Genomic DNA, 25014 nt, shown 5'->3' with positions numbered 1-25014 from the left:
GTCCCCTCCATCTCAGGCTCCTCCAGTCCAAAGGGATGTCTCCTTTGTCTCAGCTATGACAGGAAGTAAAAGAGTCAGTTAACCAGGCTGGGACCTTTGATGTAATGTGGAGCAAGATACTCTGTAGAATCTATCAATATAAAGCAAGAGTGGGATAGACTAGGTTATTCTAGAGATGCCCTCCAGAGTTTACATTCTGAGATCTTATCATGTGCTTACTTACTTGTGATAGTCTCTAATTCCTCAATTTATACTGTATTATGTATTGCCTTTTTAAAAAAATGTTTTTATGTCCATAAGTAATCCCTTCAGCACCTAAAACACAACATATTCAAAGCACTTGGGAACTGAGAATCGCAGCATCTGCAGTTGAATCCCAACTGGAGATCCTGGATAAATTAACTTCACTCTTCTAAACCTCAGTTTCCTAATTTGGAATATCAACCCACAGAAGATGAAATGTGTGTGTGATAAATTCATACAAACACAGTCTGACAATGGTAAAGATCTACCCCAAAGGTACTATTATTTATCCTAATCTCCAAATCAATTCTTCCTAATTCTAACATTCTTGCCAAGCTCCTGTTCTCTTTCCTTCAGAAAAGGAAGTATCTTTTCTTCAGTTCTGCACCACCTAGTTGTGGCCCTATTAACCCTAATCTGCTGTATGTATCAATGTTGTTCCTCACTGGTCTATCTATCCCCAGTCCCTATTTCTCCGAGGGTCTTTGTAAACTTTGTCAAGAACTGTACCTCTCAAAAGCCTCCAACGGCTTCCAACCAACTTTCTAATCAACCCTGGTAGCTTTAAGAAATTGATTGGGGACTTCCCTGGTGGCGTAGTGGTTAAGAATCTGCCTACCAATGCAGGGGACACGGGGTTGAGCCCTGGTCCGGGAAGATCCCGCATGCCGTGGAGCAACTAAGCCCGTGTGCCACAACTCCTGAAGCCCGCATGCCTAGAGCCCGTGCTCCGCAACAAAGAGAAGCCACCACAATGAGAAGCCCTCGCTGCAACTAGAGAAAGCCCACGCGCAGCAATGAAGACCCAACGCAGCCAAAAATAAATTATTTTTTTAAAAAAAAGAAATTGATTGGCTTTTGCAGTATCAACTTCCACTACATCCCACCCCACGTAGACACACAGGATAAAAGTATGGCCCCAAGTTTCTTCCTCCTCTTTCTTCCCCTGGAACATTCTGACTACTCATTACCACATGGCCTCTTAAACTTGAGCGATCCCCTACCACAAAACAAATGTTTCTTTCCTTCTTCTCTCTGAAATGCCACAGTATTATATTCCTCTCTATGGATAGCACATATATAATATGTTGTACACGTGCCTATCACAGTCCTCTGTAATTGATAAACTTAAACCCACAGGGAGCAGAGGCTGAATCGCAACTCCAAAGGACCCAGACAGACTTTTAAGATGTGCTGAGAAAGTTTTTTTAATGAGAGGTAAACAAGGAAAAGTTTTCTCTCCTTTCAATTTTAGAAGTCGCATCATTCTGTCATAGGGCAATATGTGCTCTTCACCTTTAAGATAATCATCAATCCAGATCCGCTTCCAAACTGATTTAGCTCAAAGCTTACCTTTCCTCTGAAGCACCTAAGTATAAATAAATTCTAATAATTTCACTCAATACTACTCATCTGTCCTTCTCAGACATTCCTGGAAATCAAGATCAGGGTGAATTTGTGGAGATCCACTTCACTACATGAATGGGTTAAGTACCCCTTCAAACTCCTTTGCATCCCACAAATACTCCTTGCTCAATGTCTAAGATTTTCATTGATTTACTCAACAAACATTTGACACTATGTGCCACAAAGTCAGACACCAGGGGAAGCAAAAAGAGTAAGACAAAGTCCCTGCCTTCAAGGAACCTTCAAACAGGTCTGGAGTGCTGGTGGGTACACATGCAATAGTGTTAATGGGTGCTTTAGTGATTCTGGATCTGAGAGAAAGAACAAGAAGGGAGTGGTCAAAGGGAGAAGACAGCAACAGAGATTAAACAGAGAAGAGGAGACACATCCCAACAGTGAACATCACAGTCAAAGGTAAAGAAATGTGCAACGTGCTCCATCAAAGCCTTGCGGGTTCACAGACCAGCAGCACCTTTATCATCTGGGGGCTTGTTAAAACTGCGGAATCGCAGTCCCCTACCTATACCTACAAAGTCAGAATCCACATTTTCAGAGGATCCCCAGGGAATTCTTATGCTCATTACTGTTTCAGAAGCCCTGCTGTGGAGGACTCTGAAGTAGAGTTTGATATGGCTAGCATAGAGGACACCATGGGAATGAACTCACAAGAAGTGAGGCTCCAGAGGCATCTCCAGATCATGAAGCACCTTATCCTGGAACAAATGGGAGCCACCACAGTGTCTAATTCTTAAGTAGGAAAATGACAAGATCAAATTACCAGGGAAACTACAGAATAAAGTGGGGGTTGGAAGAAGAGGGAAATCATTCCAGATGAAGTAGCTCTAACAGAACTTAATCATTTGTGCAATCAATACATAGGAGGGAGGATGGGAACAGGGAAGTGTCAAAGAAATATGAATGAAAAATCTCTAGAAAGCTGACAGAAATAGCAACATTCACTAAAACAGGGAACACACGAGGAACGGATTTGGGAGGAAAGATGAATCCAGTTTGATATTTTCTTTTTTTTTTAATTTTTAAAATTGAAGTATAGGGCTTCCCCGGTGGCGCAGTGGTTGAGAGTCCGCCTGCCGATGCAGGGGACACGGGTTCGTGCCCCGGTCCGGGAGGATCCCACATGCCGCGGAGCGGCTGGGCCTGTGAGCCATGGCCGCTGAGCCTGCGCGTCCGGAGCCTGTGCTCCGCAACGGGAGAGGCCACAACAGTGAGAGGCCCGCGTACCGCAAAAAAAAAAAAAATATATATATATATATAAAGAAGAAGAAGAGGGAAAGGCCTTGTTACCTCTACTTCACAGACAAGGAACTGAGGATCAAAAAGGTTAGGTAAGGTTACGCCGCAAGTAAATGGAACCCAGGTCTGATGAGCAGACCAACACCCTTTCTGCTAGATTGTGTTCCCCCTACTGTTTTCCTCAAATGCAACGGCGAAGATGAACTGTAACATCGACCCTCCCCTGGCCTCACGGGGATGTTAAGGACTAGAAAAATATAAATAATTGGCACAACTTTGTCAAAAGAAACTCTCTGAAAACCAAGAAGTGTAGATCTGTGAAAGCAGAGGCACAACTTCTAAAGGTTAACTGTTCAGGCCTAATGAGAAAATTCAGGTAGGCTCCAAGTCATAAGCAGACTACATTCCAAAGATGTATAACTAAGTTGTTAAGAAGTCATAAAACATTTCCTCCATGTAATTCTACACATAAAGTAGGTTTCCAAGCAGGACCACAAAAAATCCACGCAATCACAGCTATTACTGCTACTATTATACTAACTAATACAGCATTTACTAGGAGCCAGGCCCTATGTTAAGAGCTTTATATAGATAACCTCATGCAATGTCACCAACACTATTACTACTCCCATATTATAACTAAAGAAACTGAGGCCTGTCAACGTCACGTAACTTGTCCAGTGGCATAATGCAAAGAGAGAAGCCTGCAGTCCAGCCCTGGCCTATTCCAGATCCTCAGCTCTTAGTCCTTATCCTGTCTCCCAAAGTACCTCTATTTATAAACACTCGTCTTTCAAAATCAGTTTTTCTTCAATTCTAAAACCTCAGTGCCCATCTACCCTTCTCAGGCGATCAGAATACTACTCAAATTAACACCTTCATCAAGCTTCCTTATCCTCTCCTTGGCAAAGTCTATACCAAACTTACCTCCTGATAAACCTCAATCCATAAGAGCATTTATTCACACATTTGACACCCACTAAGAACTTAATTTGCCTTTGCACCCCCAGTTCCCAGAGTGCCTAGAATGTGTCCACTTATCCATTCACTGACACTTACAGAGCCTACTGTCCCGACTCCCAACCAGCTACACACCTTCGTAAATACTGAGAGGTAAACTCCACTGAAGAAAACGGAGGCAAAAGCCCAAACTAATGATAATTAAACTTCCACCTCTAAACTACTCCTAGCTCACCCAAAATTCCCAACCTATCCTCCCTCCAAAAAGAAAGCTCTCGAAACTTAAGTCCTAGATGGTTACTAAGCACCAATAACGCTTGCACGTGGGACAACACCCGAGCCGGTTAATCATAGAAGAGTAACACCTGACCCCAGGCAGCAGCCTTCAAAGCCCCTCTCAGCTTCTTAGGATGTCTGTAACCCGAGGGCAGGAAGGCCGAGTCCGAGGCGGCGATGGCAGGATCCATGACGGAAGCAAGCCACGCCCGTGGCCGTAACCTTCTGAGGGCGACCAACCCTGTCACCCTAAACCCCCCGGTACCCCCCGGTAAGGAACGTGATACGAGGCCCGGGGACGCCTGGACCTGGAGCAGCGAAGAAGGTGTGGAAAGGTCACAGGTGGGACCCGGCCCTCGCCCACGTCCACGACCCCGAGGAACTGCCGCGCTGCAGGCGGGCTGAGAAAGCAGCCGGGCACTCACCTGGCGACGGGCCCGGCGCCAGCGGCGCGCGGACAGAAGGCGGCGTGCGGCCGGCTCGGGCCTCCCGCTAGAAGGCGCAGGGAGAGCGGGAGGTGCGGGGCCGCCCCGGCGCGGAGGAGCCACCGGGCCGGTCTCAGCAAGGCCGCCATGGCTCGGCCGTCCCCACCGTAGGCTGCACGCTGGGCAAGAAAGACAGGGGGAGCACGTGACCTCGGGGTCGCCCGGCGCGGGAGAGACCAAAGGCCGGGCGCGCCAGACGTAGGGGGAGGCACGTGTTGTTATAACTTGGAAGATGGAAAAACCTGTTTCTCCCAGGACATATGATCCCCACGAGATATGTGTATTACAAGATGGCTTGACATATCATTCCAGAGAGCTTGTCTTTCCGTTCTCTTTCCTTCACGTCAGCATGTTCAGTCCCTCCACCCCTTCACTTTTCAGTTGGTAGAGTCGGAAGAGGTCGACTCCTCCCAGGTTCGCGCAAGGGCTTGTGGGGGGCCAACTAGCGAGAACATCCGGGAACTCTCGAGAAGAGCCGACTGTGAAGATCCCGGAGTGTGGGACTTTTCTCTGCAGAGTGCGGGAGTTGTAGCCGACTTTACGCGGTTCCCGCTCCAAGCCCAAGATGCCGCGCGTACTATAGTCAGAAGTGTGGGACAGGAAGAACGTTAAGGACCTTTGCTCTGTGCTAGGGGCCTCCAAGGTTAAATATGATGTGATTTGTGTGCTTGGGGCCAGGGGACAGTGTAAAAGTATACGGAGGTCCAACTTTTAAGTGCATGAGCAGTGCCTTGCTTTATGAAATGGATGGATTCTAACGAAGGTCGTATAGTTTTAAAGCTGGCGGTGAACGCATTATATTCCCCAACTCCCACCCCACCCATTCCTTCAGTAAATGCACCAGCAAGATAACAGTGTAATTAAGAGTCCTGAAAAAAAAAAAGTCCTGAGCCAAATCTGGGGATAAAATAGGAGGCCCCCAGCCTTACGACCTGGAAAGGTACCCTGTGCATGTAATCAACTTAAAGATTTTTTGCATATTATATATGTAAATTTGGGTTACAAGTTCCCAAGTTACCCAAAGGTTTCGACTCATAAACATAACTTTTAAATCAGTACTGTGATATGCCATCTCAGTTTGTAAAAACACTAATTGATAGTCAAGTTATGTATGTATTTTCAAACACAATTCAGAGCAGCTTTCTCAGCAAAGTTTTGCCCGTTCAGTATCTGTTGGGGCAATCGGAGTTATGTGGGAAGCCGAAAACAGGCTTCAAGTACAGACAATTCTGCAACGCCCTCTTCACCTAGCTGTATTGTAAGCATTCCCAGGTGAAAGCTCAGAAGTTTTTTCCGGAAGCCCGACAAGGAGCTCCTTGAAAGCAGGAACTGTGCGACCTTCTCCTGTAGCGGAAGCACCTACCCAGTGCCAAGCACACGGTAGGTTGCATTAAATAATTACTGAATAAATATGTTTGGAGGTTATCCAGCTCATTTCTCCTTTGAGAGATGAGAAAAATGAGATCAAAAAAAAGGTTAAATGATTTACTCTGGGTTATACTACTAGGCACTAGGATATAATTTATTTATTCACTCATTCAACACTGATTTATTGAACACATAAATAGTGTTCTCAGATAATGCCAGGCACTATTTGAGATGCGGATACAGCAGAGAACAAAACAGACCAAGTCTGGATTTTAATTCGATTGGTTCCAAAGTTTAGTTTGGGAAGACAGATAAGAACTGTGATGTAAAATAAGTAAGGGGAAAGGAATTGAGGGTGGTATGCTTAACCCCCTCGGAGAACAATGAGGACGGTGTGGCTGAGAAGAAAGAGCAAAGGGGGTGGTGGGGACCCGTGGGTGTTGGGATCTGAGAGGTAGTTCGGGGCCTCATCATGCAGAGTGTTGTAGTAAGGACTTTGATTTTTATTCAGAATGAGATGGGAAACCACTGGAAAGTTTAGTATGTTGTGATACGAATCCATTTGCATTTTTAAAGGATCACACTGGCTGCTGTTTGAAACGGTGATTTTAAGGGAATAAGGATAAATAAAAGTAGGGAGACCAGTGAGGAGGCTTTTGCAATAATCCAGAGTACAGATGGTAGTGGCTTGGACAAGGGGGGTGGCAGGTGAGAGAATGAAAAAGGGTCAGATCCTCACTCTATTTAAATAGAACCAAGAGGATTTACTGATGGATTGGCTATGGGATGTAAGTCAAAAATGACTCCAAAATTTTTGACCTGAGCAATTAGAAAGATAGAGATGGCACTGATTAAGAAGGGAAAGACTGAGGGAAAAGCAGATTTAAAGGGTGAAATCAAAAGTAATCTGGAATATTAAACTTGAAGTGCCTGTTAGACATCCAAATGTCAAGTTTGAGTAGGGGGTTGGCTGTATGATGTACAAGTCTGGAGTTCAGAGCTAGAGATACACTTCGGAGTTTACAGTCTGTATCTATTATTTGAAGCCATAGAAATGGATGAGAAATGGATGAAAGCACCTAGGAGGAAAATATGGATAGACAAAAGATGAGGTCGAAGGACTGAGATTTATGACACTTCAGTATTTAGAGGATGCGAAGATGAAAATCCAGCACAAGAAACTGAGAAAGAATAGCCAGAGAGGTAGGGAGAGAACCAAGAGAGAGTAGTGAGTCCACAAGTAGTGAGTCCACAAATAACAGAGAGAAATCTTTCAACCATGGGAATTATCAACCGTGTAAAATGCTGCTGTTCTGGTAAAATGAGCACTCAACATTGACCATAGGATTTCTCAACTCAGGTCCCTGGTGATGCTTAGAAGAGCCATTTTGGTGACATGTTGAGCTAAATGATTGAGTGAAGCAAGTTTAAGAGTACATGAAGGGGCTTCCCGGGGCTTCCCTGGTGGCGCAGTGGTTGAGAGTTCGCCTGCCGATGCAGGGGACACGGGTTCGTGCCCCAGTCCGGGAAGATCCCACATGCCGCGGAGCGGCTGGGCCCGTGAGCCATGGCCGCTGAGCCTGCGCGTCCGGAGCGTGTGCTCCGCAACGGGAGAAGCCACAACAGTGAGAGGCCCACGTACCGCAAAAAAAAAAAAAGAGTACATGAAGGAAGGGGAAGTAGAGATTTAAATTTAAATAAATTTTAAAATTCAGTTCCTTAGTAATTAACCACATTCAACCACATATAGCTAGTAGCTACCATATTGGACAGCACAGAGAACATTTTCATCATCATAGAAAATTCTAGACAGTGCTGCAGTAAGCGGTGAAAAATTGATAATGCAGAATAAGACGGAGAAAGAGTACATTGAATATGCAAGACGGGATGGGATCCAGTACAAAAGTGAAGGGATTGACTTTAGGTAAGAATCCAGACAGTCAAACCAATGTCACAGAAGGAAAGAGAAGGCATGTGGTTGCAGAATCAGTGAGGCTGGTAGAGGTAGTAGTGAAAATGAATGCATATTCTTTTCTACTTGCTTCTAGCTCTGAAACCCTTAATCCCCAACCAAGATTCTCTCTGTTCTTGTACCAGGCTTCCTCTTGAAGTATGAGGCAATACTGATGAAATTTGTCTAGGCATTCATTTATTCAATCATGAATGTATTCACTATTAAACCCCTAAGTTCTGCCAGGCAGCAAGTTAAGTGTAGAAAAAAATATGATGGGCAAAAGCAGGCATGGTCCTTACTGTTATGGAAGTTACATTCTAAGGGACAAGGCAGATATTAATCAAATAATCACACTAAATGAATTAAACACTGAAACAGGGGTTCTGAAGGAAAGAGACATGTTTCCTTGAGCAAGTATGCCTCACCTGGGAATCAGAAAAGTTTCCAGGGAAGGGATCTTTAAGTTGAGGTCTGAAGGATGAATAGCTGTTAACACATGCAAGGTATGTGCTGTGTGTGTGTAAGAGAGAAAGAGTGGTTTTGCCTGTTTTTCAGTTCAGACTTAACCAAGTTGTTCTCAAATTTCTTTAGTCTCCAGAAGATGTGACAAAGTGGAAGAGAAGCCCAGGTTGAACATCCTTGGTTTCTCCCGCAGTTATTCTTAACTATGAAATGCGTTCAACTGTTGGTTAGAAAATTAGGGGTCCCCATCCCAGTAAATAGAATAGCCTCTGAACAGAGTTTTAACAGTTTAGAAGCCAGACTTTGCAGAAGTACTTAACTACTTTTTTTTTTTTAATGTGTAAAACTAGTGATATCTACCCTTTCCTCCCAGGATTATTTGGGAATATTAGTGACGTACTTACAGGCACATAGGAAACGGTGAAAAATAATGTTACTACCATCAATGTTGTTGTTGCTTTTCATAATCAAGTCTAAACCTCATGAATTTGGGTTCTTCTCCAGTCTCTCCCTGGGGTCCAGTTTTTGACCCCAACATCTTTACTGCCTAGTAATCTGTAGCCAGTGTCCCAAATTCCTAACTTAGTTTTCCAGTTGTTAAATGCTTAGTGTAAGCAAAGCACGGGGCAAGTTACATCTCAGGGCAAAGAAATTATTCATACTACATTTGATGAGCTTAATTTATAGGAGAGGATAAAACACATATTGTATATAGATAACCATTACATTAGGCAGTGTGATGAGTAGAATGAAGAAGAGACAAGCCAAATGACAGCCCGGCAGGAGAACAGAAGAAGGTTTCATAGTGGGAACGATATTTCAGCCCTCGTAGGCTGGGGAAGATGTTAAGTAGTAGACATCATGGCGAGAGGACTTCTAGTCAGCGGGAACAGTAAAAGTAAAGATACAGAGCTCTCCTTTCTGTATATACATGCCTTCTTAAACTGCAGAAAGTGTTTTTGGACACAGAAGTCTGCCCAGAGCCTATCGAGTAAAGGAGAGGATCTCTAAACCAGTGGTGTTCACGCTTCCGTGGCTATGACCAATGGTAAGAAAATATGTTTTATAAGTGACACGAATACACACATACCAAAAAATTTTATAAAACAGTAATGAGCCTTGCTACATGTGATGCCATTAGATATTTACTTATCTATTTTCTATTTCATTTTTTAAAATGCTGATTGATCCTAATTCAAACAGACCAGCTATAAGAAGACTTTTTTAGACATGAGTATAATGCACAATACAAGAATTATTGCTTTTTAGTGTAATAATGGGCTCTGTTGCTATGTAAGAAAATACTTGTATATTTTTAGAGATACATGCTGGCATATGTAGAAGTAAATTAACATGCTGTGTGGAATTTTCTTGAAGAAACCTCCCCAAGGAATAAAAGTTAGAACAAAAGGACATAAGAAGCAAGTGTGAATATCTTGCTATTTTTAAAATCTGGGTGGGTGTATAGGAGTTCATTTTACTATTCTCTCTACTTTATGTATGGTTTTAAGTGTTCATAAAGAAAAAGATCTTAAATGCTGGTTGTATTTTGATTTCACTATTCATTAATACAGCATGACTTGGAGTTTGAAAAACACTGTACTCAGTCACGTCAATGTAAGTGCAGGGTAAACAGAAGCAGGCAGATAAATGTATCAGACTGTACCTCTTCGAACTGGAGACGTGTTCATGGGAACAACATGGTTGATTGACTTCTCCAGCAAATAGTTGCTCACACATTAAAACTTGCTGTTGTTGCTAAGTCATTTTACACAAAACATGAAATATCTGAGATTGTAGCTAATACAATCTAAGACAAAGATTTTCATTTAAGACCAAAGTTTAAAAAAAAAAAAGATTTAACTTCAAAATTCTTAGCTGAAAGTATGACACTCAATGCCCTGAATGGGAAATTTACAAGGCAGTGGACATTAATCTCACTTAGGTCAAATTAACCTTTTCTTGGCCTCATATAATTTATGAGGAATCACAAAGAATCAAAAACTAGAGCTGATCATTCATAATTGTTTGTTGGCCTTTTTGGAGTCTCCTCTAATTTTCACACAAATACATCCAAACTAGTGTGAGCAAAGAACCAAGTGATTGCCTTGAGTTTAAAAGCCTGGTTTGCTTAAAAGCCTTAACATATATCAAGCAGCAGATTTAATGTTTAGTTATGATTGTATTTTTTCTTAAGGCAACTTGTCTGATGAATCAAGGGCTTCTTTCATCTGTGACTACATTTTTCATATCCAAATTTATACATGTATGTATAATTCCCAATTATTCAAAAAATATTCTGCTCAGACCTTTATTTGCACACAGCCCGGAGATTCTCATTATAAGTGGAGGTCCAATTTGTCATTGTTACACCCTTCAGCAACACTTCCATCAAACAATAATTCTTTCGTAAGTGCACAAACCAGGACGACCGATGCAGGGTCATTTACTGTAAGAAAGTAACCAGCATTGGCAACAAGGGGTTAATTGCTGATATTTTCCCAGTGTTACCATGTGTGAAGGCTGAAAGTTTATGTGTTTCCCACAGGGCAGATAGTGTCTGGATAAATCAATATAGAATAGTAGTCAAACGTAATTGGCATTTCAATGTACTATACAACTGAATCCCTTCAAGACAGAAAACTATCATCCTTGTAATAGCTGAACGTAAACTTTAGGAAGTCTTTATTAACAGTCATTGTTAATTCCTAAAATGTGACATGGGTCTCTTAAATTTCCTGTTTAACTGAAGTTTTTGTTGTTGTTGTTTTTAAGGAACTAGAAAATATATTTAATTTTCTAAGAGCAATAGGTAATACGAAATTTTGTTTTAGCTTGTGTCTCTCTAAGGGTTGGAAAGTAATTTCTTTTACAAGTTGGATACTTTTATGCAATTTACCTTCTGATAATTTCAGTTTAAGCTGGAGAGGGAAACTAATAGAGTTTACTTGTGCTTAGTAAAGAATATATGGATTTTGCATTGCATTAAGTTGCAAAGACATTGATATGGCTATTCTTGGCTGCCCATCTTGCTTTCCAGGCCTGACTGGGAGGAATGCAAATCACCTGCAAATGTGGCACAGCAAGCAGGATGTAGAACCAATGTGTGTCTTGGGGTTGTCTCCCACTGGAAAGTGAGTGGTGTGTTTTTGTTGAGTGTGGGACAGTTGAATTATATTGGATTAAAGCACTTTTTTGAATTATATATGGCAAGAAAGATACGTGTTTATCGCTGCATATTAGAAGGAGACTGTCAGCATTTTTTTGTCGTTGTTCCACAGTGTTTCCCCTACATTCATACTTCTTCTAATTTCCAATATTACACCCCACTAGTGGTCAAGGGATCAGCACATGAGCCAGGGCTAGCCTATGAGAGAATCCCATCCTTTTGGCTAGAGTAATAGGGACCCAAAATAAAGCAAATGGCATAATTCATTGAATTTTTAACTGCAGCTGGTAGGAAAGACACCTTATCCTAGAGTTATCAGCCATGAGAACGTGAATCAGTAATTGCTGGTGGCATTCTCCCTGCCCCACTAAGACACCTGTATGTAGTAGGGGAGAATGAGAACAACACAGAGAAGCAGAGCCAAGGTCTGGAGAGAAGGCTTATGACTTTATTGGTGTTTCTGTATCCAGTTGTACTTGAAGCCAGATTTACCCCTGGACTTGCCAGGTACATGAGCCAATAAATCACCTTTGTACTTAAGCTGGTTTGAGAGAGCTTTTGCTGTTGCACTAGAAAAAGGCCCAACTTAATACATACTGACTTTGGGTAGTACCATTATTCTCCATAGTTTTATGTTTAATTCTTTAACAGCATGCTTCCTCTAAACATCAGTAAGTTGATTTTTTAATTATTTTTACTGTTTTAATTCATTCTCTGTGTTCTCATTTCTTTATCATTTTGTTGATTATAACTTCATTACATTAAAAGAAGTTAACACTGAGAATGTTGAAAGATTAAAATATAACTAAGCTATACTCCAAAGTTTCAACAAAAGGGAACAAGTCAAGAATAAATGAACTTTTAAAAAAATCAGATATACTCCAATTTGAAACTTCAGATATACTCCAAATTGAAACTAACACACTAAAAATATTCCACAGCAAAATTGTGCAAGAGGTTGAGGAGAAACACCCTAGAACAAAGGTGAAATGGTCTGCTGACCAAGTGGCTTGGAAATAAGACACTCAAAGAAAAAAGTCTCCACACTATATTCTACCACCATCTCACCAAATATAATTAGCTGCACTAGGGAGCTTAGTTTCTTTAACTTCTACAGACCCCATATTTTACATAAATCCCCAGGTGATTCTGATGCACAAATTATAAACTCATTGCGTGAATTACATATGTTAGCTCATTTAACGTTCCTAACGGTTCTATAAGGTGGGATCTGTTAGTAACTACATTTTATAAATGAGAAAACGGAGGCACAGAAAGGCTAATTTGCTCCAGATCACACAGCTAATAAGTGATTGAGCCAGGTTTGAAACCCAGGCAGGCGGGTTCCAAAGCCAGTGTGTATCTAACCACTATCCTACACTGTTTTAAAATAATAACCACAATGCAAAGGCACAGCAGTGATGGTGACAGTTGCAGGCAGGCCTGCAGACGAATATGTCTGGGTTCATTGGGGGTCTTTTGCTACTCTGCCTCCCAGGAACTCTTCCACCCCAACCAACACTGATTTCTCTCATTTCTGAATTTATATTCAACTTAAAATCAGTATTGCACAATTTGGCATTTAATTATGCCGCTTTCATTCTGTTAGTTTGGCCTTCTCAACTGGATGAGAAATTGAGAACTCAGGTCCAGTTTTACTTCTCCCCTTGCTTCTAGCACCTGGTGCAGGGCATCGGAAAGTTATTTGTCGACCAGATTTGTAAGCGCTAAGTTGACTTTAGAAACCTGTGACGTGTGAATTTTAGATTCATTTAGGACTGATTTCATGAGATTGACATTACAGTTAATCAGTTCCTACCCATTTGCAGTTTTAGATATTTAACCAGAGATTTCCTTCCTTCAGTCACACCAGATACTCTTTTGTTGATCCGCACTGCTCAAAGCCCCCATTTATTTTGCTGATCAAATTGGTGTGGGAACGTTCCCTTCCTGCAGCTGAGAGCGGTTCTTGAAAGATTTTCCTTTGGAGAAAGTTTCCAGCAAGCTCTTTCTTCTTCGACTTTTTTTTTTTCTTTTTTCCTTTAACATTTTTATTGGAGTATAATTGCTTTACAATGTTGTGTTAGTTTCTGTTGTATAAGAAAGTGAATCGGCTATATGCACAGGTATAGCCCCATAATGTCCCCTCCCTCTTGCGTCCCCCTCCCACCCTCCTTATCCCACCCCTCTAGGTGGTCACAGCACTGAGCTGATCTCCCAGTTGCTTCCCACTAGCTATCTGTTTTACATTTGGTAGTGTATATATGTCAATGTTACTCTCTCACTTCGTCCGAGCTTACCCTTCCCCCTCCCTGTGTCCTCAAGTCCATTCTCTACATCTGTGTCTTTATTCCCATCCTGCCCCTAGGTTCACCAGAACCATTTTTTTTCTTTTTAGATTCCATATATATGTGTTAGCATACGGTATTTGTTTTTCTCTTTCTGACTTACTTCACTCTCTATGACGGACTCTAGGTCCATCCACCTCACTACAAATAACTCAATTTCATTTCTTTTTATGGCTGAGTAATATTCCATTGTACATATGTGCCACATTTTCTTTATCCATTCATCTGTCAATAGACACTTAGGTTGCTTTCGTGTCCTGGCTATTGTAAATAGTGCTGCAATGAACATTGTGGTACATGACTGTGTTTGAATTATGGTTTTCTCAGGGTATATGCTCAGTAGTGGGGTTGCTGGGTCATATGGTAGTTGTATTTTTAGTTTGTTAAGGAACCTCCATACTATTCTCCATAGTGGCTGTATCAATTTACATTCCCACCAACAGTGCAAGAGGGTTCCCTTTTCTCCACACCCCCTCCAGCATTTATTGTTTGTAGATATTTTGATGATGGCCATTCTGACCAATGTGGGGTGATATCTCATTGTAGTTTTGATTTGCATTTCTCTAATGATTAGTGATGTTGAGCATCTTTTCATGTGTTTGTTGGCAATCTGTATATCTTCTTTGGAGAAATGTCTATTAGGTCTTCTGCCTATTTTGGATTGGGTTTGTTTTTTTGATATTGAGGCGCATGAGGTGTTATATATTTTGGAGATTAATCTTCGTCAGTTGTTTCGTTTGTAAATATTTCCTCCCATTCTGAGGGTTGTCTTTTCATCTTGTTTATGTTTTCCTTTGCTGTGCAAAAGCTTTTAAGTTTCATTAGGTCCCATTTGTTTATTTTTGTTTTTATTTCCATTTCTCTAGGAGGTGGGTCCAAAAGGATCTTGCTGTGATTTATGTCATAGAGTGTTCTGCCTATGTTTTCCTCTAGGAGTTTAATAGTGTCTGCGCTTACATTTAGGTCTTTAATCCATTTTGAGTTTATTTTTGTGTATGGTGTTAGGGAGTGTTCTAATTTCATTCTTTTACATGGAACTGTCCAGTTTTCCCAGCACCACTTATTGAAGAGGCATTCTTTCCTCCATTGTATACTCTTGCCTCCTTTATCAAAGATAAGGTGACCATATATGCGTGGGTTTATCTCTGGGCTTTCTATCCTGTTCCATTGATCTGTATTTCTGTTTTTGTGCCAGTACCATACTGTCTTGATTACTGTAGCATTGTAGTATATTCTGAAGTCTGGGAGCCTGATTCCTCCAGCTCCATTTTTCTTTCTCAAGATTGCTTTGGCCATTCGGGATCTTTTGTGTTTCCATACAAATTGTGAAATTTTTTGTTCTAGTTCTGTGAAAAATGCCATTCGTAGTTTGATATGGATTGCATTGAATTGGTAGATTGCTTTGGGTATTATAGTCATTTTCACAATGTTGATTCTTCCAACCAAAGAACATGGTATATCTCTCCATCTGTTTGTATCATCTTTAATTTCTTTCATCACTGTCTAACAGTTTTCTGCATATAGATCTTTTGTCTCCTTAGGTAGGTTTGTTCCTAGGTATTTTATTCTTTTTGTTGCAATGGTAAATGGGATTGTTTCCTTAATTTCTCTTACAGATTTATCATCATTAGTGTATAGGAATGCAAGAGATTTCTATGCATTAATTTTGTATCCTGCTACTCTACCAAATTCATTGATTTGCTCTAGTAGTTTTCTGGTAGCATCTTTAGGATTATCTATGTATAGTATCATGTCATCTGTAAACAGTGACAGTTTTACTTCTTCTTTTCTGATTTGGATTCCTTTTATCTCTTTTTCTTCTCTGATTGCTGTGGCTAAAACTTCCAAAACTATGTTGAATAACAGTGGTGAGAGTGGGCAACCTTGTCTTGTTCCTGATCTTAGAGGAAATGGTTTCAGTTTTTCACCATTGAGAAAGATGTTGGCTGTGAGTTCGTCATATATGGCCTTTATTATGTTGAGGTAGGTTCCCTCTATGCCTACTTTCCAGAGGGTTTTCATCATAAATGGGTGTTGAATTTTGGCAAAAGCTTTTTCTGCATCTATTGAGATGATCATATGGTTTTTATCCTTCATTTTGTTAATATGGTGTATCACATTGATTGATTTGCATATATTGAAGAATTCTTGCATCCCTGGGATAAACCCCACTTGATCATGGTGTATGATCCTTTTAATGTGCTGTTGGAGTCTGTTTGCTAGTATTTTGTTAAGGATTTTTGCATCTATGTTCATCAGAGATATTGGCCTGTAGTTTTCTTTTTTTGTGACATCTTTGTCTGGTTTTGGTATCCGGGTGATGGTGGCCTCGTAAATGAGTTTGGGAGTGTTCCTCCCTCTGCTATATTTTGGAAGAGTTTGAGAAGGATAGGTGTTAGCTCTTCTCTAAATATTTGATAGAATTCGCCTGTGAAGCCATCTGGTCCTGGGCTTTTGTTTGTTGGAAGATTTTAAATCACAGTTTCAATTTCAGTGCTTGTGATTGGTCTGTTTATATTTTCTATTTCTTCCTGGTTCAGTCTCGGAAGGTTGTGCTTTTCTAAGAATTTGTCCATTCTTCCAGGTTGTCCATTTTATTGGCATAGAGTTGCTTGTAGTAATTGCTCATGATCCTTTGTATTTCTGCAGTGTCAGTTGTTACTTCTCCTTTTTCATTTCTAATTCTGTTGATTTCAGTCTTCTCCCTTTTTTTCTTGATGAGTCTGACTAATGGTTTATCAATTTTGTTTATCTTCTCAAAGAACCAGCTTTTAGTTTTATTGATCTTTGCTATCGTTTCCTTCATTTCTTTTTCATTTATTTCTGATCTGATCTTTATGATTTCTTTCCTTCTGCTAACTTTGGGGTTTTCTTGTTCTTCTTTCTCTAATTGCTTTAGTTGTAAGGTTAGGTTGTTTATTTGAGAGTTTCTTGTTTCTTGAGGTAGGATTGTATTGCTATCAACTTCCCTCTTAGAACTGCTTTTCCTGCATCCCACAGGTTTTGGGTTGTCGTGTTTTCATTGTCATTTGTTTCTAGGTATTTTTTGATTTCCTCTTTGATTTCTTCAGTGATCTCTTGGCTATTTAGTAGCCTACCGTTTAGCCTCCATGTGTTTGTATTTTTTACAGACCTTTTCCTATAATTATATCTAGTCTCATAGCGTTGTGGTCGGAAAAGATACTTGATATGATTTCAATTTTCTTAAATTTACCAAGGCTTGATTTGTGCCCCAAGATATGATCTATCCTGGAGAATGTTCCATGTGCACTTGAGAAGAAAGTGTATTCTGTTGTTTTTGGATGGAATGTCCTATAAATATCAATTAAGTCTATCTTGTTTAATGTGTCATTTAAAGCTTGTGTTTCCTTATTTATTTTCATTTTGGATAATCTGTCCATCGGTGAAAGTGGGGTGTTAAAGTCCCCTACTATGATTGTGTTACTGTCGATTTCCCCTTTTATGGCTGTTAGCATTTGCCTTATGTATTGAGGTGCTCCTATGTTGGGTGCAAAAATATTTACAATTGTTATATCTTCTTCTTGGGTTTATCCCTTGATCATTATGTAGTGTCCTTCTTTGTCTCTAGTAATAGTCTTTGTTTAAAGTCTATTTTGTCTGATATGGGGATTGCTACTCCAGCTTTCTTTTGATTTCCATTTGCATGGAATATCTTTTTCCATCCCCTCACTTTCAGTCTGTATGTGTCCCTAGGTCTGAAGTGGGTCTCTTGTAGACAGCATATATATGGGTCTTGTTTTTGTATCCATTCAGCCAGTCTATGTCTTTTGGTTGGAGCATTTAATCCATTTACATTTAAGGTAATTATTGATATGTTCCTATTACCATTTTCTTAATTGTTTTGGGTTTGTTTTTGTAGGTCTTTTCCTTCTCTTGTGTTTCCTGCCTCGAGAAGTTCCTTTAGCATTTGTTGTAAAGCTGGTTTGGTGGTGCTGAATTCTCTTAACTTTTGCTTATCTGTAAAGGTTATAATTTCTCCATCAAATCTGAATAAGATCCTTGCTGGGTAGAGTAATCTTGGTTGTAGGTTTTTCCCTTTCATCACTTGAAGTATGTCCTGCCACTCCCTTTTGGCTTGCAGAGTTTCTGCTGAGAAATCTGCTGTTAACCTTATGGGGATTCCCTTGTATGTTATTTGTTGCTTTTCCCTTGCTGCTTTTAATATTTTTCTTTGTATTTAATTTTTGATAGTTGCATTAATATGTGTCTCAGTGTGTTTTTCTTTGGGTTTATCCTGTGTGGTACTCTCTGTGCTTCCTGGACTTGACTGACTATTTCCTTTCCCATGTTAGGGAAGTTTTCAACTATAATCTCTTCAAATATTTTCTCAGGGGCTTCCCTGGTGGCACAGTGGTTGGGAGTCCGCCTGCCAATGCAGGGGACGCAGGTTCGTGCCCCGATCTGGGAGGATCCCGCATGTCGCAGAGCGGCTGGGCCTGTGAGCCATGGCTGCTGGGACTGTGCATCCGGAGCCTGTGCTCCGCAGCGGAAGAGGCCACAACGGTGATAGGCCCGCGTACCACAAAAAAAAAAAATTTTTTTTCTGAGACCCTTTCTTTTTCTCTTCTTCTTCTGGGACCCCTATAATTCGAATGTTGGTGCATTTAATGTTGTCCCAGAGGTCTCTGAGAGTGTCCTCATTTCTTTTCATTCTTTTTTTTAAATTCTGCTCCTTGGCAGTTATTTCCACCATTTAATCTTCCAGCTCACTTATCTGTTTTTCTGCCTCAGTCATTCTGCTATTCATTCCTTCTAGAGTATTTTTAATTTCAGTAATTGTGTTTTTCATCACTGTTTGTTTGCTGTTTAGTTCTTCTAGATCCTGGTTAAATGTTTCTTGTATTTTCACCATTCTGTTTCCGAGATTTTGGATCATCTTTACTGTCATTACTCTGAATTCTTTTGCAGGTATTTTGCCTATTTCATCTTCATTTATTTAGTCTTGTAGGTTTTTACCTTGCTCCTTCATCTGTAACATATTTTTTTCTCTCTCTCTTTTTGATGGGTGGTACTGTATTCCTGTCTTACTGGTTGTTTGGCCTGAGACGTCCAGCACTGGAGTTTGCAGGCAGTTGGATAGAGCCAGGTCTTGGTGCTGAGATAAGGACCTCCGGGAGGCCTCACTCTGATTAATATTCCCTGGGGTCTGAGGTTCTCTGTTAGTCCAGTGGTTTGGACTCAGAGCTCCCACCTCAGGAGCCTGGGCCTGACATCTGGCCTGGGAACCAAGATCTTGCAAGCCTCGTGGCGTGATTTAAAAAAAAAAGAAAAGAAAGAAAGAAAAAAAAAGGAGCAGTACAATATCAAAGAATAAAAAACAAAATAAAATTAGAAAGATAAAAAATATATTAGGAAAAATAAAACTGTAATTGAAACAACTACAACAAGGTAAAATAAAACCACAACAGAAAAAAGGAAAAAGGAAGGGTGTGTGTGTGGGGGGGTGGGGGGTGGGGGAACAAGCCAAAAGGAGAGAATAATAACAAAGTATAAAGAATAAAATAAAAAAAAATAAAATAAATAAAAAAAGAATAAAATAAAATTAGAAAAATAAAAGATTTATTAGGAAAAATAAAAATTTAAAAGAATCAACAACAATGAATCAACAAGGTAAAACAGAACCCCAATCTAAAAGAAGAAATAAAAAAGCCTTGGCTATGGGGGCGGAGTTTAGGTGGGTGGTGGTGGGGGGTTGTGATGGTGGAACTTAGGCAGGGGTGGGGTTTAGGGTGGGGCAGGACCTAGGAGGGTGCTGGGAGACCTTCAGGCGTAGGGCAGGGCCTCTGCTTAGGACCTGTTTAGGTGGGGAGAGGCAGCACGTGGAAGGGAGGGCCTCTGGAGTGTGGGGTTCCCGAGTTTGGAGGTGGGGCCCTGAGTGAGGGTGTGTGGGTGGGGTTTAGGCCCAGCTCGTTGGAGGAGGTCTCCTAAGGGGTCTCCGAGTGTAGAGGTAGGGCCCTGGGTGGGGGTGTAGGGGCAGGGCTGGGGTTCTGAGCGGCAGTGGGGAGGCTCCGAGGGCAGAGGATTAGGCCCGAGCCCAACAGGCTCCCTGGTGCCTAAGTGGACAGGGAAGGCACTGACCGCGTTCCCTTCTGTTCCTTCGTGCCCCTGCCCCACCGTCTCCCCCAGGGTGTCCCCCATCACCGCTGGACCCCTAACCGCAGGTGGGTCCCGCTGGCTGTAGGAACTCCCCTCCCCCAGCCACCCCTCAGGGGTGCCGGTCCTGGAGGTCCGGCCTTTACTTTTGCTCCCCCTTCCCTCCCTCCCACTCCCTCAGGACCTGCGTGGCTGGAGGGGGCCTCGGTCGGCAGAGGATCAGGCCCCGGGATCTCAACAGGTTCCTGGGGGCCCAAGTGGTTAGGGGAAACCTGGCCACGCTCCCTTTTGATCCTCTGCCCTCCCAGTGGTCCCCCAATTTACCCCTTCCGGGGTGGGATCCCTTCCCCTCCCCCAGCTGCCCCTCAGGGGAGCCAGTCCCGTCCCGCCTCCACTTCTCCTCCCCCTTCACTCCCCCAACGCCCCACGTCCTACCTGCTCGCTGGGGGTTCCTCCTGTCTCCTGAGGTGTCCGTCGTCCCCCACCGGTGCCTGGTAGGTGCCCTGGTTGTGAGGAGACGTGAATTCTGCGTCCTCCTAGTACGCCATCTGACTCCGCCCTCCTCTTTGACTTTTGTTTGCTTCCTAGAAATGCCCATGCTGGGGCAAAATTGCTTTATCCAGATGCCAGTGATTGAAAAGACATTCTAATTATCTGTTGATGGTAAATCATAAAACTTTTTTGGAAACCCTTTTGTCTAGCCTGTGAACCTTCAGAGGAAAAAGTGTTTTATGTGGTATCACTAAAATAAGCTTGATATTTGGAGATGCTGTAGGCTTGATTGTGTTGAATTATAAATTGAATCATTACTAACTTCTGAGAGGTTTTCAGGGATTGTTTTATTCAACTTTGCTGACTACGCTGCCCATAGCAACTCTGGCAGTGATTCCCCTACTGGCACGAAGGGGCTGCCCCGCTATAGAAATTCATGACGGCAGCATTTGCCTGCAGAGTTTGGAAAGATCTAAGGTCTTTGGAGACTAGAAATGTGTTTTTCCCTTGTCTTAACTGGCAGTATGAGCCTCTGGCATTTCAAAGTGCAAGTCATTAGTGTCCACCGGGGTGATGTTAATCTGTCTGTGTTTCAGTCCCAGGACATTTTCCAGTTGCTTCTGCCACAACGATCTCTGCCATCTCAGTGCCTCCGATGCCCCTTGTGAATTCAGGAAGCTCTACAGTGCCAGCTGGACTTCACAAAAGCCAGTTGCTACCCGATCCTCTTTCTCTTCCATCTTTCTGCCATCTTCAAAGAAATCTTAAAGCTTATTTAAAAGGTGTAGCTTCTGCCTGGCATTTTCAACTTTGAACTGAGAGAAACCTGTTCTTGTTTGGGTTTTTTTTTTTTTTTTTTAATTCTCAATAGGAAGGAGACTTTCCTTTATTTTGAATTTAGGGCTTGAGTTATACTTAAGCTGACTTTGATCACATTCAGGAGAAATAGAAGCCTAGCAGACAGAGAGGAGGGAGACATGAGAATTGCCAGGAAGCAAACAAAAACAAGGCCTTTGAATGGTTGGAAGGGACTCAGGAAAGCCAGAGGGCCCTGGTGATGTTCAAAATGGGTGTGTGGAGTTGAAATTGTCAGGGCATCCTATCCTCTTGCATCTTCCCAGAAAGACTAAGCTGAACCCCTGCTGTCTGAGCTATGGTTTGGGGGAGGACCCAAAAGGGGGAGGGTGTGCTCCTTTCATCAGATTGTTCCAGACTTCCCAGTGGGTTAATATGACATGGAGCCAAACCACACCAAAGAGCTAGTTGACGGTTGTTAAGAGCCTTGACCTTTTATTTAATCATCAGGAAAACCAAGGCTGTAGGTGCTGATAAAATGCCAGATTATTCAGAAACAAGTGTCTGGGATTGGACCAAGTGTTGTCTCATTAGCATGCAGTGTCCATGCTGGAGTCTGGAGAGAAAAGCCACAGAGGCTGCAGGAGGGGTCGATGGCAAGGAACCAGGAGAAAAACAAAATTACCTTTCCCTATGTTGTGTGGTGAAATATCATACTGTAGAATGCCCCCATCTCCAATATAGGGTACTCTCCAGTAATGTGCTTTGGCCTAAGCCTTTTTCTAGAATATGCAAGGCAATTATTCTACCAGCCTCCTGAACCTCTGCTCATAAACTTGGCTTTCTTTCCTCTTACAATTCACTGTGTGTAAGGCCAACACTCCCACTTTTCTTCAGATCTCACCTCCTCTGGCCTACTCAATGACTTCACTCTTGAAATTTTCACTTCTTTTTCCTGCACCATTAATTTCCCCTCTCTACTAAATCATTCTCATCAGCATGCATTCTAATATGTTTTCCATCTTAAAAAAAAAAAAAACTCTCAAGACTCTACTTCTCCTTCTAGCTATTCTCTCTTTTTTTCCCCTTACAATAAAATCCCTGAAAAGAGTTGCCTATAGTGTTTGTTTTTTTCCCCTCCATCAGTTTCCATTCATTCTGGAACTTATTCACATCAGGCTTTTGTCCCCACTATTCCACTTACCAATATGTTTGTGTAGCTAAATCCAGGGGTGAATAGTCCTCCTAAGTCTATTTTACTGGATTTCCTCCTTTTCCAGCCTCTAAATGTTGCAGTGCCCTGGGCCTCAGATTCCTTCTGTCTCTACCTTGGCAATCTCCTCTTCTCGTGGCTCCATATACCATCTTTAGGATGATGACATCCAAATTCCTATCTCACTTCTCCTCTGAGGTCCAGTCTCCAATTCCTACTTGGATGTTTAATAGGTATTGCAAACCTCCCATGCTTAAAGCAGAACTCTTCATTCCCTGCTCTCTCTGACCCAAACTGCTTCTCCCACAGTCTGCCCTGTTTCATGGCTATTCCGTTCTCCTAATTCCTCAGTGCAAAACCCTAAAAATCATATTTTTCCTCCCCTCTCTCTCATACAATGCACCCAGTCTATCAGCAAGTTCTGTCAACTCTACCATCAAGTCATACTGCACTTCAAAACACTTCTTGCCATTTGCATCATCATCTCCCACCATTATCAGCTCTCACCTGGACTCCTAAAGTAGCCTCCTAATCACTCAACCACAGTCTGTTTTCTACATAGCAACTGAAGAAATATTTTCAAAACATAATCAAAAAATTTTATTCCCCTAATCAAAACTCTTTATGGCTTTCCCATCACACTGAGAACAAAATTCCAAAGTCCTTACTGTGGTTGCATGAGCTCCTACCTGATGTGGCCCCTGCTCATTTCTGCAGCCTCACCGACTTGTTGGTGCCTCTTTCCACTCACGCTAGCCTGCCTGTGGTGTCTCCAACACGTGAAGTTTGTCTCTCAGGTGTCATAGTCCCAGGTTTCATTTATAGTAACAGTATACCATTTATGGAGCTCCTACTGCAGGCAAGCCAGTACATAAGGCATTTTTACCTATATAATTTTTAATTCTAACCATGACTCCTCAACAGAGATATTTTCTCCTCTTTACAAATGAAGAAACTGAGACTCAGAGAGTTTAGGTAATTTGCCCAAAGTAGCAGAGCCAGACAGTGGTAGAACTGGGATTCACATCCAGGTGTGTCTGGTTTTAAAGTCTAAACTCTTCCCACTGCACTCTGTTACTTCTTTGTGATCAGGATATACCAGTGCAGACTTAATGCCCTCAGTAAAATGTTACTTTTTTGGTGGGGGTGTGGTGTGTGTGTGTGTGTGCATGTGTGCGTGCACTCATCTCCTGGTGCTCGTTATAAAGTTGACTTAATGCTTTTAAAAGAGGTTACTGAGGAAATTGATCTTGTTTGTAAACTCCTTAGATTTCCAGAAGTGTGTGTGTGTGTGTGTGTGTGTGAGGGATATAGCATCTTCCCACCTGAGTGATGGAGCCTGTAGGGCTGGGGAATAAGCCCCAGGGTATCAGCTGCAGTGAAGGCTCTCTTTTGTCTCCAAATGCTAATAGTTCTGGATTCAAAATCTTTTCTCTCTTTGACTGGACCCAGAGATAAAACAAAAAACTTACAGCATATAATTTGGCATTTTACTGGTACGGTAGGCTCACAAAAATTTTGTTCTTCCTGACAAGGCTCAGATAATTCTATCAAAATAAATCTCTGAAGGAAAAAAGCTTTCTTTTAAAGTCTATGAGAAGCCTTTTCAAGAACAAAAATAACACTTAAAACCAATATTCTATGTATCTTCTTTTTCTTCTCTTTTTCAGAAGAAATTCTGATAATAGAAAATAAAAATGTCAGGGGGGAAATGTCAAAATTTGGCAACTGTAGAGAGTAAAAATTTCCTCCAACACTGTACTTTGAATTTTAAAGAGTTTTGGGCACAGGTTGTTCAGGAGTCAGATTTTCACAGCTACATGTATCCTTCGCCAGTGCCCACGTCCATGAGTTTTGTACTTGGTCATCAGACCTTGACTGAGATCATGACTGTGTTAGGGCTCTCCAAAGAAAGAACCAATAGGGTATATAGAGATATATATAAAAAGAGGTAATATTATAGGAATTGGCTCACGGGATTATGGAAAGCAAGAATTCCCCAAATCTGCCATCCACAAGCTGGAGAACTGGGAAAACTAGTGGTATAATTCAGTCTAACTCTGAAGGTCTTGAGAACCAGGAGTGCTGATGTCCAAGGACAGGAGAAGATGGACATCCCAGCTCAGGTAGAGAGCAAATTTGCCCTTCCTCCACTTTTTTGTTCTATTCAGGCCCTCAGTGGATTGGATCATTCCCACCTACATTGATGAGGTCTATTTCTTTACTGAGTCTACCCATTCAAATGCTAATCTCATCCAGAAATACTCACAGACACACCCAGAAATTATGTCTAACCAACTCTCTGGGCATCCCTTTAGCCCAGTCAAGTTGACACATAAAATTAACCATCACTATAACCATTTCAAGAACCAAGTAGTTTAACATCTACTCTAATGGTCTCTCTTAAGTTTGCTCTCTCAGGCCTTGTGGACACTTCTCTGCCCAAAATGTGCCTGATGAGAGATGGCCAGTTC

General features: G+C 41.7%; 1 protein-coding gene across 2 annotated transcripts in view; it reads right to left on the bottom strand.

Moving 5' to 3' along the window:
* The window catches only part of LRPPRC (leucine rich pentatricopeptide repeat containing), a gene marked incomplete at its 5' end in the record, with an annotated part of 103607 nt that extends 98883 nt beyond the window's left edge, over positions 1-4724 (bottom strand). Inside the window, one exon of one of the 2 annotated variants that reach the window (XM_079720573.1) lies at positions 4566-4724. In XM_079720573.1, coding sequence (XP_079576699.1) covers positions 4566-4714 — 149 coding nt within the window. The remainder of the gene's footprint in view (positions 1-4565) is intronic. The other variant, XM_079720572.1, reaches the window with a different exon arrangement.
* Positions 4725-25014: the final 20290 nt, after the last annotated feature.

The sequence above is a fragment of the Hyperoodon ampullatus genome (assembly GCF_949752795.1).
Source record: "Hyperoodon ampullatus genome assembly, chromosome: 15".
Lineage (NCBI taxonomy): Eukaryota > Metazoa > Chordata > Mammalia > Artiodactyla > Ziphiidae > Hyperoodon > Hyperoodon ampullatus.
The sequence above is the reverse complement of the archived record's forward strand: the minus strand, read 5'-3'. Positions and strand labels throughout refer to the sequence as shown.